This window comes from Balearica regulorum, chromosome 6 (genome assembly GCF_011004875.1).
Source record: "Balearica regulorum gibbericeps isolate bBalReg1 chromosome 6, bBalReg1.pri, whole genome shotgun sequence".
In the NCBI taxonomy this organism is placed as follows: domain Eukaryota; kingdom Metazoa; phylum Chordata; class Aves; order Gruiformes; family Gruidae; genus Balearica; species Balearica regulorum.
The window spans coordinates 3910491-3926985 of record NC_046189.1 but is presented as its reverse complement, the minus strand read 5'-3'; the positions used below and the strand labels follow the sequence as shown (position 1 = coordinate 3926985).

Sequence of the window (16495 nt, the reverse complement as noted above, 5' to 3'; positions counted from 1 at the left end):
CTTCAAGAAAGGATTTATTCTGAACTGTCCATTGTGGAGCCCAATTCTGCTCCAGTCAACTAGGTTCATCTCTCATCCAAAGCTAAACTCAAGAAAATCAATGGCAAAATTCCTACTGGCTTCAGCAGAATTCAGTCATACTTTACAAGTCCAAAGTGACCCATTAATTTTCAGCACTTTTTTCACATTTACCACTGTATAAACCAAAGGAGGACATATCAAATCCTGAAATCAGCTTAGCTAGGGTAAATACAACACAGTACCAGCGCTTCAGTATACTTTCTAGTCTGAACTATGCCTGTGTTTCCAGCACAATGGAAATTTTCAGTGAGAACTAGCATTGTGCTTGCTTGGATAAACAGGAGCCTTGTTTAGAGAGAGCCAACAAAATTAAACTGATTGTACCTTTACAGATAGCTGAAATCACCCCCCTCCCCTTCTTTCAAAGTAGTAATTCGCAGGAGCTTTACAATCCAAGTTCCTCCAGTAAGCCTGTACAGATATTACTGTAAATAAAGCAGAACTTAACCACTAGTACTTTCTAACAGATTTTCTTGGCAATAGTTCGAAGTTCTCTTGGATTTAGTAATTGCAAACCAAACAGTCAGGTCTTATCTTCCAATCTAGGTTCACTAGGGAAGTGGGGGGAAGGCAGAAGAGATGAAATCTCCTCATTCCTGCAGAGAACCACGATGGTTTTAGTTAACCTCCAGAGTGCTATTAACACATGTTCTTATCCTGAGCTTTCTGTCTTTGCCAGAACAAAGGGCAGCCAAAAAAATCAATTTAGTCCAAGGTAAGTTAATATATGCTGGTGCTCCTTTCTCAGTTCAATGAGGAGACCTAAAGATTTTAGGATAGAGATAGGAAAGCAAACTGATCCTAGCATCAGTGCCTAGCTGCACGCTGTTTTATCAGCGTTCAGTCTGAGAGCCCTGCCTCCTAGGCCAACAGCTCGGGTACCAGAATTCAGCCAAATCGCCCCAGCCTGGGGCTAACATGCCTTGTTACCACACCCTGCTACATTTTAATAGATTGCTGCCACAATCCATTACTACTGCATCATCATTGACTTTTGTGGCATGTCTGATAACCCAAGCTTATCTCCTTAAAACTAGGAATCCCCTTTCACTTACCCTCCAGCAAATCCAGTGTTACTTCTGCTTTTGCGGTTGTGCAATACAGGGCAGAAGGCGGGCAAAGACTAGGTCCAAATTCACACACCAGTTTCACCATACCATAAAGCAGTTCCTATACCACCACAGTCTGTGTTTGGCAAGCGGGAACAGCTGGTTACTTACCAACAGGATCGCATTTCCATCTCCCCCGGCCCTGGCCAAAGCACGTGCAGTTCAGCATGTGCCCCTCATCGTGACGCTTGTGGAAGGTTTGGTTCACATCATAGGTGATACCATCCACAATGCACTGGTCTGTTTGAGAAAGAGCAGAGACACTTTTGTCAGCAATAGCTCTAAGCATTAAGACAAAATCCTTCTGTTTGGCACATTGTTCCGTCCTCTTAATCTGCTTACAGAGACTGACCATAACAAGCTCCATTCATGCAAAAGGGAGCCCTCCTGATATCTGTGATCATCACAGATTAGTGCTGTGTACACACCACTGCTCCCAAGTTAATTTATCGGCAGTGTACAATTAAGCAACACTTGCAGAAAAGAGGTCTGTAGGATTCAGTCCAAAGTACTATACGTTACTCAAACTACAGAATTGCCTGGTTGTTCCGTTTGACAGATTCCACGTGTGAAAGAAAATCTAAAAACAGCACACTAACTCTCTCACTACCTCCTCTGAGGAAAGTCTAGACTGAAATACCTCAGTGAGTACTGTCTGAAATCATTAGAACTACACAAGGAGAAAAGGGCTGCTCCAAATTCATAAAGATACCACAAAGAGGTACAAACATCCTCATGATGTTATTCTGCTGGGTATCTCTGCTACACTTCACAGTAATCTGAAGACAAGACTGGATGTATTGCACATTCAAGACACTAGTGGTGCCTACTAATCTACTATTCCTTTAAAACACAGTAACCAGACCCCATGCTTAAGTACCATGGTATCAGGCTATTAGGTTCAATGGTGATGTGTCAATCTGATCTGGCCCAGAATTCCTACCACCAGTCTAATCACAGCGAAGAGCAGAAAGACAAAACAAACATGAAAACCACCCCAGAAGCACATTGTTTTGTTAACTAGGACCCAAGAGACCCAAGTTCAGATCCAGAGTCAATCACAGACCATCCGTCCTTGGGGAAGTGACTCAGTTAATTCCAGGCTTTCATTCCCCATCATACTTTCCCACACCACGGGCCTGGCGTCAGGATAAACCAAGCAGCGCTCAGACCCTCCTACGGGCACCAAGGACCTTTTCTGTCTGCTATGTTTAAACAGCTTTACTTAGATAACCTTTGCCTTTTGAAAAGGCAAAGTATCTCTACCTTCCTCATCAAGAAAGACCACTTTAACTCCAAAATGAAACTGCAGAGAACTAGCTGTGTCCGTGGAAAAAGGAGTTTCACAGACCAGAACTTTTAGCAGTGCATTTCTCACTGTTCTGAAGGAAACGCATTAAAAAAAACCCTCCCAGAGCCCTTGAGTGAGCCTTTCCCTATAAATTATATCCCATTTCAGCAGTGGTGTTAAGAGTCCTTTCTTGGCTGCTTGACAGCAAGCCCCCTGCCTTTTCCAGACATGAAGCCAATGCTGTGAGCTAGCTGTAGGATGATCAAATGTCTGTGCTTTTAAGTCTTCTTTTTTTGGTATTGCTTAAGCATTTCTCCACTTGGACCATTCATATAAGTAAGTAAATAAATATAAGTAATCTCAGTGCTGTCCTGCCAACTTTTCATATAGATTAGCCAGCAAAGGGCTAATCCAGCACAGAGGAATTGAAATTTTCACTGTAGAAAAAATAAAACAGAACGGGTCTGCATTCAAATTTCAGACAAGTCTGGAGTTTTGTCTGTTCTTGAGGGGAGTAAGTGCCTCTACTGAGCTCTCCATAAAGGCACAGTGGTGCTGACTCCTAAATGTAGACAAAAGGAGGTAGAGATTCCCACTGATCAAGCTAATCAAGGTTTGCCTCTGCTTGCAAGCCTGCAAAGGCTGAAACAGTACTTTTCTAGCAGGTAAACAGGACAGGAACTTGACTTCTGATCCCCTTTCCACTCCAAAGAAAAGCTTGATAATATGTAGTACTTGAGCCTGGGCTCAAACTCACAATGATGGAAAAGAAAACCAATTTCTCCCACCCCCCAAACACTTCGACTAAAGTGGTGATATCAACCTGACAATCAGTACCTCTGAGCTGCGAATAGGCAATGCAAGTCCATTCTCCACGGCCATTTCCTACACAAGTACATCTCATCATATGGCCCATGTCGTGTTGTTTATCCCACTGGTCCCCAACACGGTACATGACACCATCATTGGTTGTGCAGATTTCTTCATGGGCTGGTTGAGGAGAAAGCAAGAGGATACTTTATGCGGCCAGAATTAACAAGATCTTGAGGGCTTAGACCATTTACAATGTCCCTTCATACTATGTAGTGGTTTCTGCATCATAACAAGGAAGCTTTAGGCACCCACTCAATTTTGAATAGCATTTTTGCTGGGTGATGACATTCTCTAAGTGCAGATCCCTTGTAGGGGTTCGTTCATTTTAATTCTCATTTGAAAGCTACTAGAAACAGCTTCTGTGCAATGTCCAAGGGGTGTTACGTGAAAGAATCAGTTCTTGCTACATACATGTCTTTACATGAACGTAGACATTTGAAGACCTGCGTGTTCCACAGATGAAACAGGAGGATGCAGATGCTACAGTGCCATTAGTTACCACAGGTCTTTCATTAAGAACTGGTAGGCACATTCCCTCCCACATGTCCCCTCCTGACACCACGGAGACAAGCATGGAATGTAGGAATGGACCACAATATTGATTTTGACATCACTGCCATTTTCAGTGTAACACATCAGGCAAGAGGAAGTGATGAGCCATGAGGGAGCAGCTTTGGTAGATGCACGATATAAACCTAACCTGCTACAAAACGCTACAGTCCAATGCTCTCTAATGGAGCTACACCAGTTTGCACCAGCTGAGAAGTGTGCCTACCACTGGCTTGTAGCAAAGTAGTAACGAAAATTGCCTTCTCCTGGCACTGCCTAAGTCTCTGCTAGAGGTGATCAGTGGGAAAAAAAGGACAAAACAGAACTACAGAAATGCCTTAAAGGGTTTTGGGCTGGGATGCAGCTCATTGGAAGTCATCCATAACTGACCAGCAACAGACAGGTCTTCACTTTCCAGCTCAAAGAACCACTTACAGGTACTGCATAATTCCTTTATGGTTTTCAGCCTTACCAGCCATAGGGCAGAAACCAAACTTCTGGTCAGCGTCATAGTTCTCCGTGGTTCCACACCACTTCATGTTGTCTCTCCGTCCCTCAGAAGTACAGTCAGTGTAGTTGCGGTTGTTGTACAGGAAGGGGAAGTGGCACAGAGCACCATTGGAATTGCCACCACGTGTTTGGACCAAAACTGTACAAAAGTGAAAAGAAAATAGATGCAAATGAAGCTTGCACTCTCCCTTAGCATGCATGGAAGAGCTTGGAAAACAACCCACCAGCACTGTTTTTCCCCACATATACCCTGTATATTATCCATGGGCCTCTTTTCTTGGCTTTAACTAATTCAGATCAGGAAACATAAGCCTTGCATAAGGTCAATTCAATTCAAACATTGCTTTGGAAGGAGTTGCGGAGCCAGCCATGGGAATTCCTGGGGAACAGGGAAAACCAAAGCTTGCTGTGTTTGGGCAGTAGCTTTGCAGACCCTTCTTGCCAAGGCCTAGGGAATCAAATAAGCTCACAGTTCTCAGCATACCTGAAAACCTGTATTATCTCACTGAGGCTATTACCCAACTGTGCCCTTTGGCTTAAAGTAAACCCTTAGCCCTCACGAAAGGGTTACATTTCAGTTGTGTATAACATGACAAGTCAAAACCTCCCTGCAGGTTGGAAGCTTCATGTTTTGCAAGCAGCAGTGGAAATAGGGCTGTAATTTACCTGAACTACTCACCTCTTGAGCAACTCTGCTTTACAAATAATGGAGCACAAGGAGGCATTCGTTGAGGTTTTTCCATATTCATATTTCTATATTCATATTTCTCATTCCCCACAGTATATCACAAGAAGCCTCACTAAAACAAGAATGTGTGTGTGGACAGGGACAGTGGGGGTTTTTTGGGGTTTGGGTTGTTTTTTTTTTAAAGTGAGAATATTGTACATGCTACAGAGAAAGGCTTGACTTTTATCACAAAAAATCAACTGAAGTAGAAGAGAGTAAAAAAAGATAAATCTATGCAGTGTAAGAAGCAGTATTTTCATGTGGGAATGTGAAAAATTCTCTCCAAGGTCAGATCCCAGAGAAGCTGCCTGGATGTCTGATGGGCTTTCCAGGAAGCGCAACCACACAGGTAGATCTGTGCTGCGAAGGGAATACTGACCATCCACAGACAAGAAAGAATGTTGCCGCATTAGTCATGCACCAGCTCTTGATCAGTGATCACAAATCACATTAAGATTACTGCTATATATGGCAACCTGGCTAGATAGTCAGGACGGAGGGAGTGACAGAGGACTGCACAAACTGTATTCCATGAATATCCTCTTCTTTGCAGCCTAATATGGGCATTGCTCTAGCAATTCAGCCAAGCAAAGCCAAAGTTTAAGTATCCTTTGGGCCAAAGCTCTATTGTGACGAGGTACTCCCGTTCTAAGGTCAGCTCAAGGAGACAGAACAGGACTCAAATGCTACACCTGTATCATAGAATCATTTAGGTTGGAAAAGACCTTTAAGATCACCGAGTCCAACCATTAACCTAGCAATGCCAAGTCCACCACTAACCCATGCTCATAAGCACCATGTCTACGCATCATCCTCAGCAGTCTCCAAAGATGCCAAGGGCACTTTTTGGCCCGACTCCAGGCAGCCCTCCTTTCACAGGACTGCCTTGCTGCTGAGGAATGGCTAGAGTCCCTTCAGACTACCAGAATTGTTCAGGCAACCTGTCCCTATATTCTCTGGTCCTTCCTCCATCTGTGCACGAGGGTCACGTGCATGTGCAGATCCTTTGAGAAGAACTTACCGTTCTGCTCGGTACAGAAGGAATATCTCCTGTCCTGCTCAAAGTTGGAAGTGGTGCTGCACCAGAGGTGCCCATCTGTGCGGCCTTCGGTGGTGCAGGAATAGAAAGTTCTCCCGTCATAGGTGAAAGGCAGAACACAGGCTTCTCCATCAGAATTGCCACCATATGTTTGGGTCACGGCTGTAAAACAAGCAAATCACAGCATTAGACTCTGGCTTAAAGCAATCCCCAAATCTTAGGGCTTTACAACAGCAATAGCACCTCTGGGCTAAGTCAGTGGCTGCTGCAAACCCACACTGACTGCCATGGAGCTGGGCCAATACACACCAACAGATGACTTAGCCCCACAGCTGTGTCATTCTTTTATATTCTTTTCCAAACATATATTATTGCAGCTCAGTTTAAATAAAGTTACTAATGCTGCTCCCCAAGGGCTGTGTTCCCTCAGCAAGTTATATGTAACACACTGGGAAATGTTTCTGCCCTACAGAACCAGGCATCAAATAACCAAAACAACCATTTTTTCACCCCTTGCACCTTTCTCCAGTATGTCTGCTTCAGAAGACATTTCTGATACACACACAAAAGGATTCTACTTTGAAATTAAACCAGGGCATTCCCAAAGATCTCGCTGGACTGAACAGGCACTAAACACAATCTCATACCTATTTCCTGGCAGCTGACTCCATTGCCCAGGCAGGTACAAAGCATTTGCTGGCTGCCCTGTGTCTTCAGCCACTGCATACCCACGGAGTACACAACTCCGTTATCGGTTATGCACTGGCCATACGGCTGAGGCTGGGGCTGTTGAGGCTGGGGCTGGTACAATGCAGTCTGCACATTTGTGAAGCTAGGAGAGCCAGATCCTGCAGCAGAACATGGGAGAAGTGAGACGTTACATGCAAAGCTCAAGAACAGAATGCTTCAATTAAATGCTGGGATAATAAAACCCTAGGCACTCCACTCAGATCGAAGGCACAACTCTCTTAGCTTCCCTAGACATGTTTTAATTATTCCACTAAGCAAACCTCAAAATTAAAAGAATAACTCCCACTTCTGCTAATGATAGCCTCTGGTTTCTACCACTGTAGAGTGGCTTTAGAAAGGATTACAAGCATCAACCACTTTTCACAGGAATTGTTTAAATACCATTTTTTGGGGGGAAAAAAGTTAATTAGTTGAAGGAAATCTAGAATAGAAAAATCAAGATAAGTGACAAGACAATAAAAAATTACCAAGGAAGTAGGGAGATAAGGCAAAAAGGATTCATTCTGAATTTTTCATTGAAAAATAAAAATAAAATACAAATGTATTCATTTACTCTGGAATTTTTAAACTTCAAAGTTCATAGTTTAAAATTCAAAGGTTTTGGCCCATTATCATTTGGAATAACACTGAGAGACAAAGAGGCTTGTTGTCTACTTAATGGAAATTTTTGCTAATGATTCCCCCAGGAATCTCCACAAATTCAGCTCTGCTGAGATAGCGGAAATAATAATGGAAACAAAACACTGGCATCCTTGAAGCTTTGTGCATTTTGAAGCTTAGACCTTCTGAGAGTTTGAAGTTAACCTGCTGGTATCGAACAGTTAAAGGTCATTTACCAAGAAAGATTTAGTGTAGGTATTGCAGGAAAACAGACAAGTTTTACATTGCACTCACCAGAAGGAAACCTAGATCCTTAAAACGGCAAAAAAGAATTTAGAAGCTGAAGACTTTAACAAACCTTGGGCAAAAAAATATACGCTACCTATAAACTAGGCAATATTTCATACCAGAATTACAAACTACCTAATGTATATGTATTAAATAGCATTGTATACATTCCTTGACATTTCTGGTTTTTAAAGCTCAAGCATTAGTAGGTGTATTTATCTTGTCAAAGAGACCAGATGGTCTCAGTGGAGTTTAAATTAGGGACACTTCAACAAAGTTACCCTGAGGCGAATATATAAACTTCAAATAACTAACTTGAAGTGCCATGCTTCCAAGACAAAGTTAGTAGATAGTTACTGTGGATGCATAGCCCTAGATGTGATTTACTGCACCGTGACTGTGCAGGCAATCACACCTGTATGTGCAAGCCCCATTTGTGCATGGAAACAAGGTATAAATTGATCTTATCTACACATGCACAAACAAGGAGCATCTCCTGAACTCTGACCCTCTTTGTTGCTGATCTTTCCCTGACAAGACTCATAAATACCTAAATTAGGATGGCACAATTCAATTCCCGGTCCTAGCCGTTTGCAATGTGCCATTCCTTGTCCCTTCCCCTACTTTACACACTGTGATGCCCCACTTACCAGTGGAAGTCGTATGCAGGGACGTGTGTCTTTCGCATTTCCATTCACCTCTGCCGTTACCAGTACAGATACACTGAAGCAAGTTTCCACGGTTATCCTTCTTGCTCCAGGTGTCTCCAATTCTGTAGGAAGTCTTGGTGTCGTGGTCATTGCACCTATCTGTATAAGGAATATGACTTTTAGCTATTTCTGCATTGGATGGCTTCACTGTGCAATTTATAGTACCGAACCACCAACACTATCAAACAAGTTCAAAGCCTTTATTGAGAGCCCACCTCATTTTTTGCAGCCCACTATTACAAGTCCTATCTGCACTAAAGCCTGCCTGAAACTGTACAGGCTGAGAGTATCTGAAAACCCTGATGCTTTAGTCTAAAGGAAAATTCTCCTTTATTTCCAGAACTGTGATTTCACTTTGTAGCCATTGTCAAAGTTAGCATCATACCATTCCCAGCACGAACATGCTACGATATGTTCAAAATCAATGTGAAAAAGCACTTTCTGGATTGAAAACATTCCTGCTAGTTACTTTTAAAGCTATTTTGAAGCCCATTCGGTCTAGCATACACCTTTAAAGCTCAAATTTGTTTTAATGTCCTTTTTTTTTGTTTTATAGCGGAAGTCTTTGTAGCTGGGTCATTTCATACTATACATAGGGCACAGTTCAAGTTTGGGCTTCTACCTCAGCTGGAAGAAACTAAAACCTGTTTGAGGGCAATATGTTAAATCCCATTTCTTTTAAAAGAAGTGTGTGTGAAGCTCCAGTAAAGTTAATATAAAAGCTGCTCATGTCATATCAGGAATATTAAACTTTCTAAATCTCCCTGTTGTCTTTAATAACCCACAGCCCCCTGACGAATTGAGTAAATGGGTTCAAAGGACAACATAACAAACTACTTTTGTCTGGATGCCAGATCCACAGATCCACATAGATTAACTAGTTCTTCTTCCATTACAACATTTTACCTTTTCATTCAAGGGCAACTTGATACAGTGGCTCAAATATAATCATGGATCAACGAACATGGATTTATGAAGAACTGTGGAAGGACATACGCACCATGCCACATATTGCCACTGAAAGAGCATACAGGATAGAATACAAGTATCGAAAACACATTACTAATTCACTGTAGTTAAAATGACCAAAACCTGAGTATTTGTCGGAAGAGTGGTAACCTGGTGAAGTATTAATAATGTAATTTGGCAAATGTGAAAAAAAATCCCTGTCTTATGGACACTCAGACTCTCAAATCAGACAATGAAAAGCTGAAACATCTCCCAAAAAATCAGCCATGATTCTGGAAAACGCTGGCCATAGAAGATATGTAACAGCAGTACATACTGAAGTGTAATGCCACTTTGTGGGCTACAGCTATCATTTTACATACATAAATTTGAATTTCTCCATTCAATTACATTTGAAAAACAAAATGAAAAACAAACAGGTAATTTTATTGCAATTTCCCTTATGACACAACAATGCAGACCTGAGTTATCGGAGAAAAGATACTGCCAAGTCATTTTTATTAGTAATAATAACTCCTCCAAAATTCACAAACTACACATTCTGTTTTATTCATTCCTATTTGACAGTTAATGATTTTTCCCCATGTGTTTTTAACAGACTTAATATTGTCAAGGCTGTTTTGATTTTTATAGCTTATTTCTTGACCAAGTCTCTCCAGATCTTCAGTTTTAATCTCATCTCTCCTTAGACCTTTACAGGTCTGTTGTTTATATCAGTAGAAAGCCATTATCTCTGTGCCCCCAGACAACTGAATATGAGGCAATTTAATAGCTACAGAAGTTTCTCAAACCTTGCACAACAAGGGTGTAAGGTACAAAGTTAAATTTTCTTGAGGTAACTGGTATAAACCATGATAGCTCCACAATGGAGCTTGCTCCTAACAAAATTGGAACAGAAGGTAAATAAACAAGTGAGATTTTTGGATTTTAAAAGCCCTGTTTGCTTTGCAAATACAAATAAAATGGAATATTTACGGTAATGTCCTTCAATGATGTAAAAACTAAACCTGCGCTGGTGAAGCATGTTTACACTGTAGACAAAATGGCGGGAAAATCTAACAAGCAAGATGGAAGAGCAAACAAACCCTGTTTTAGCTGACATATGTATTAAACAGTAATAAAGAGAAAAAATAAGATGACATTTTAATATGGCAAATCCTGCTGTTGGAGCAGGTAACTATTTCTCCTTAAAAGCACCTAATTCTCCCTCAGGAGGCTACTTTACAAAACACAAATGGAGATGTTCAGCCAAACTCTCCGCCATTTTGCAGACCAAGCAATTCCCCTGACTTCCTGGGGCATGCGTGACTGTGAGTCAGCTGGCCTGCAGATTTCTTAAACCTTTCTCTCTAAAGCAGGTTAAAACCCCAAATAATCCAGCCGTTCTGTCACCAGCACAGATCACCAGCTCTCCTGTGTGTCCCCAGATCGCAAACAGCAACTGGGACACGCAAATGCTCCCCTCTCACCTCAGAGGGGTCTGTCTCCCACCCCTTCTCAGGTGACGGCCTGAGAAGAACTACTGTCGCTTGCAACAGGGCAGAAAAAGGAACACCTTTTCTTTTTGACACAGGACAGATTTGAAAAATAAGTAAGATAAATAAAATGGAGCAGCCAGCGGGTGCCAGGCCAGCACTTACTTCTGGAGGTACAGGTGATGCGGCCGCTGCCCTCGCCCAGGCAGGTGCAGTCCACCATCATCCAGCCCTGGTAGGGCTTTTCCCAGGTCTCACCGACCACATAGGACGTCCCAGCAGTGTTGTCGTAGCATCGCTCAGCTGTGAGAAGGAAGGGAACAAGAGTCTGCCCAGGGCTATCTCACACAGGGACGCCTCAGGGAAGATGAGGAGGAAGAGGCCATACACCCTGACTGAGCTGGGGGAGAAGGAAGGAGCTGCCACCTACCCACGGGCTTGCAGGTCCACTCGCCCTTCCCGTTGCCCAGGCACACGCACTCCAGCATGTAGCCGCCAGTCTCGTGGGGCCGGCGCCAGGTATCGCCGATCTTGTAGGACTGGCCACCCTCATGGCAGCGATCTGCAGCGGGAGAGAGGGGAGCTGAGGTGAGGGACCACACCAGGGACAGCATCGCGGAGACAAGGTAAGGGCTACCCGGCCAGGGGCGAAGGAGATCGGCTGAGGCGGAGGTGGGGGGCAGTGAGGAGGAGCACCATCTCATCCTCCAGCCTGCAAAATGGCGTCTGCCATTTTCTGCTGGCACCCACCATTTTCTGAACCTCCCAGACCCTGTCCTTTCTCCTCAGCTAACCCCCTCCAGGTTTCAAACCACAGCTGGTGAAAGGGGAATGCCAGGGCCTGAGGACATGGTGTTTCTCCCTCAGGTCCCACTAACAGCCTGAGGGCTGGTGAGAGAGGGTTTGTCTCCATCTTGTTCTGAGGTGGCGCCACTTGGGCCTCTCTGTGGCTGTCCCTGTAGAGCATGAGGGACACGGTGGCCAGGCCAGCATGTGGAGAATAAGGAGGTGCTTGGTGTGACACCCCGGTGGAACATCGGTCCTCTTGGGTTTGGAAACCCTGTCCTGGAAAGGCAGATTCCCAGCCTGCCAGTGCTCCACAAGCCTGAGGCAGTCCAGACCCACCACCTGGCCCAGGCTCAGGGAGGCAAACATGGTGAAGGGCAGTTTGCAAACACAGAGTCTTCATCAAGGAAAAAAAAAAAAAAAAAAAGGAGAAACATGCATTTGGTCATTTATAAGGAGCCACTAAAATGTTTAGTTGGCTCTCTCATGAAAGCAGGGAATCTAAGACTTATGAAGATTGATTCAAAGCCAGTTGCAGTCACTGAGACTCTCCAGTGAGCTCTAAACCAGGCTGATGATGAGGAAATGAGACTGCTCTTATGTTTGCAATTTCCTTACCAACTCTTTCTTTTCTTACAACACTTATCATCCCTGCCCAATAAAATGCCATTAAATTCAGAAGGGCTTCAGCTCTACTTGTTAGATTCAATACATTATTTTTTTTCCATGCTGTAACGATGGCTGGCTTCCGAGTCCTCTGTGGCAATGCTACTAGCATCAGCATGTGGGTCTTAAAGAAGAAACTGGATACTTTTAAGAATAAGTCTTTTCTCAAAAGGTGCCTCAGGGACTTTGAAATCGCAGTCTAAAAGTCCTGACACACAATGATCTTCATCTGTGCTCACAGAAAGCCTAATTATGAACTGAAGGGAAATTGTGAACAATTCAGTGACTCAATAAGGAAAGGATTTCCAGACAGAGAGGTGAAAGGGAGAGCTGGGGAGAAAGGACCAAGAGAAGAGAGGGAGGAACAAGAGGAAAGTGTGGGTCAGGCTGGTGAGAAAAAGAGTTGCAGAAAGACAATGAGCTGGTGTCTGGATACCAAATCACACCTCCCTCAGGGACAAGTGTTGGCATGACATTTTTGGAGGACAGGGGGACTGGCTCTCAGGTCATATTTATTTATTATTTATTCAGAGTAGTCCCATTAAGGCTGATCGTGTTACTCTGACTCACTAGCTGCACAGCAGACCCTCACTCTTTTTTCCAGTCAAATAACTACTTTCGTAAATGCGCCTGTGAAGATGTAACAAATTCTTCTATATAGTAAACGTACTAACCTGTATGGCTGGACACTAACAGTAATTCTTGGCCTACATCTTTGCACATAGCACTTTACCTCTTAAATAAAAGAGGAATTTGTTTGTGCAAATCTATGTACATGGGGCAAGGACTTTCAATTCCAAGATTTTAATGGGCTTTGGATTAACCCCCCCCACCCCAACTCTAGCTAACAGGCATTGGGAATATTGTGTAAGTTGCTCTGGAAAATATGACACGAAGGAACAATAGCTGTAGTAATAAGCTCTTAGTTACATACTGGCAATGGTGCAGCTGATTCTCCCACGTCCAGCTCCAATGCAAGTACAGTCCCAGATCATGGAATCCTTGGGGCGCTCGTATGTCTCCCCTACTCGGTAAGTGGATCCAGTGTATTTGTCAAAGCAAGTCTCTTCAGCTATGAGGGGAGAAAAATCAACTTCATGTAACCATGCCAGTAACATGTACAGTCGACAGAAACACACATTCCTCGCCTCCTCACACAGATGCTTTTTTCTGGGGAAAAATGCATATCAATCTCCTCTTCCATCCTAGGATGGAATGGCAGAGAGGAAGTTGGATGAAATTTGCCCCCCTCAAGGTCCCCATGATGCTGAATAACCTCAGTTTCCTTCCCCCAGTGAGCCAGAAGTTGGGCATGGCATGTAGGCAGGCAATCCCTGAAAGGATCAACCCCAGCTGTCTGAAGTGCACCAGCACAGAAGACAGGAGGGAGCAAACATCCCCTAGGAGATGTGTGCTTTCTCATGCTAATTCTCCTTATTCTGACCTGGCAAAATACTGAGTATATGAATCCCAAATTCTACAGCAGTCTCACTGAAGTCAATGGCACTACTAGTGAATCGTTCACACTTGCACATGAGTAAGTGACTACAGAATGGTTAGGTCAGTGCTACCACCAGACTTGAGATCAGCAACAGAACAACCTTCTTCATCTCACTACTGGACAGTTAACCGTGCCATAAGGGAAACTTGCTATTGGACTTCGAAACTGTAAAACTTGGGAATCCCTGCAGGGGAAGGAAAGCTACATTAAATCCCTTTTTATGGAGGAGTAAGGGGATGGAGTACTCCTTAAAATACTCTAGCCATGAGGCAGGCAGCACACAAGCCTTGCAGAACAGATTGCTGGGACGCTCCCATCTGTCTTACATGAACACTATCAGCCAGGAACAAGTTTTTCTCTCTTATATCTCCACATAAAGGAGTTATGGCAAACCAGCGGCTTCAGACCAATAAATACAGATAGATCGCATCCGATTATCTAAACTGCACTGTGTCCCAGATAGATGCATCTTCCAGCAGACCTTGCATTTAAAGTTCCTTCTGTTACCTAAACTTTTTCTGCAGAAGACTAAACAATCTCATTTTACACTCAATTATAGAAAGCTCACAGCAAGCTGGGGGGAGGGAGGCTGTGGAAAGTTGTAAGTTGAAATATTTTTAAACAAGCTGACGACACTGCACAGCTATGAAAAGTTGGGGTGAAGCAATCAAACAGCACAGAGCCAGAGCTGCAAAGTGACTCCAGATTTGAACTTCCCCGTGCGAGTCCAGGAGTCAGTTCAGTTCATTATAAAGAAGAGGTTGGCTCCAAAATTAATGTTTAGATCCAATCCTCCAGAGAGATGAGTGATGTTTGGCTCAGGATTCTGGTGGCAGGCCCATCCCTAATGAAAAGCATTTTTTAAAATCCCAAGCCAGATCTTCAATGCAATTGAGTGTAGATCCGTTACTGACCCTAAGTACCAAACTTCAGCTGAAAACTCAGTCTGCCAGTTATAACTCGGTATAAGGCTTAGCCTACTCAGCATCAAAAGCTATTCTGGGGTCCCAATGCAGACAAAAAAAGACCACCAACTTACGTTCAGGTTTGCTTTCGCAGTTAAACCCTCTGCTTCCACCATAGCAGGTACAGACCAGTGTGTTTCCCAGGTAAATGCGCTCCCACTGCTGGTTTATGTGATAGTATTTTCCATTGTCAAAACAGGTCTCTGGGGAGGGGGAGAGGAGGAGGGAAGCAGAGGGGGAAGAGGAAGAAAAGTTTGGAGTTACCGACGGCAGCGGCAGAGAGGGAAGGGGCACGGCACAGGCAAACCGCGCCCGCAGCGGGCACCGGCTGCTGCCCCGCAGCCTCGCACGTGTGCGGGTTCCGCCGGGCCCCAGGGGCAGCAAAGGGCCGAGCTGCGGAGCCCGAGGGACAGAAAAAGCCACCCGGGGGTCACCCAGCGGTGCCGGGGCTCCGGCGCCCGCCGCGATCCGGGGGGCTCGGGGCAACCTCGCGTCCCGTCCGCGCTGCGGAGGGGGCCGGGCCGAACCCCCGCCATGCCCTGCCCGCGGGACCCCATCCTGGAGCGGTACTCACGCTTGCCCTGCGCGGGGGTGCTCTGAGGTACCGAGGTGGTCTGCGCCTGCCGCCGGCTTTTGCCACCGCCTCCGCGGCGCTGTCCGCCGCCACCCCCCGCCGCTGCAGCCCCCAGGCAGAGGGCGAGAAGCGCCAGCCGCCACACGGTGCGGCCCGGCATCACGGCACGGCACGGCACGGCACGGCACGGCACGGCACGGCACGGCACGGCACGGCACGGCACGGATAGCGGCGCCGCTCGCAGGCAGCCCGACGGACGGGACAGCGGCGCCGCCCGAGCGCTATATAGGGCGGGCGGTGCGGGGAAGGGGCGGCCGCCGCCGCCCCGGCGCCCATTGGCCTCGGCGCCGTCGGGGGCCGGGCGGGGGCCGCCACCGCCCCGCCGAGTGTAACCGGCCCGGCCCGGCCACCACAAAGGACGGAGCCGGGCGGGGTGGGGGCTGCCAGCGGTGGGCAGCGCGGGAAGCCCGGCCGGGGTGAGAGGTCCGTCCCCGCAAGGAGAGCGGGCTGGAAGGCGGTCGTGCCATTTTGTGGAACATTTGGCTTAACAAAATGGCTTTTTTGGGGGAAAGGCAAACTTTTCTCTTTCCTTTGAGCAACGCTGCCTGTAAGCTGATACCGCTCCATTCGGGAGAAATAATGTTCTGCACAAGGGAGAAGGTGAGGCAGAACATACGTGTACAGCTTGGGAATAGGAAACCCTAAGATGTTTTAGCTACTGCTGGTGACTCAAGGTTAAAATCTTTCACACCTCACTTGGAAAAAACGATGTGGTTACATTCTCTTCAAAATAAATTTAATAGCCTCTTTCTCTGACTTTGTTTCTTGTTGTTCAAAATCAATTCTGAGAACAAAAGAAAAGTGGGGAAAAAAATGCTAGGCTTTGAACTCCTTTTAAGTATACGGGACCTTCAGTGTGATGATCTAGTGTAACCGGGCTGTATGCAGATTTTGTCATCCTCTTTCTCCTGTCTTCTTCCTGTAGCCATCTCTGCTGCTTTGGGGGGTGGGGTGTGGGGTGTCTCTTTTCCC

The 16495-nt window shown here is 45.2% G+C and overlaps 1 protein-coding gene across 7 annotated transcripts in view; it reads right to left on the bottom strand.

Moving 5' to 3' along the window:
- Positions 1 to 15743, bottom strand: part of FN1 (fibronectin 1) — a 54878-nt gene extending 39135 nt beyond the window's left edge. For 4 of the 7 annotated variants that reach the window (XM_075756011.1, XM_075756013.1, XM_075756010.1 and 1 more), the window contains exons 1-11: positions 15464 to 15743; positions 14964 to 15092; positions 13358 to 13495; positions 11402 to 11533; positions 11137 to 11274; positions 8468 to 8626; positions 6827 to 7027; positions 6162 to 6341; positions 4376 to 4552; positions 3319 to 3471; positions 1302 to 1430 (exon numbers count right to left, since the gene is read on the bottom strand). In XM_075756011.1, the coding sequence (XP_075612126.1) occupies positions 1302 to 1430; positions 3319 to 3471; positions 4376 to 4552; positions 6162 to 6341; positions 6827 to 7027; positions 8468 to 8626; positions 11137 to 11274; positions 11402 to 11533; positions 13358 to 13495; positions 14964 to 15092; positions 15464 to 15623 (1696 nt within the window). In that variant the 5' untranslated portion in view covers positions 15624 to 15743. The remainder of the gene's footprint in view (positions 1 to 1301; positions 1431 to 3318; positions 3472 to 4375; positions 4553 to 6161; positions 6342 to 6826; positions 7028 to 8467; positions 8627 to 11136; positions 11275 to 11401; positions 11534 to 13357; positions 13496 to 14963; positions 15093 to 15463) is intronic. The other 3 variants (XM_075756007.1, XM_075756006.1, XM_075756009.1) reach the window with 1 other exon arrangement.
- Positions 15744 to 16495: the final 752 nt, after the last annotated feature.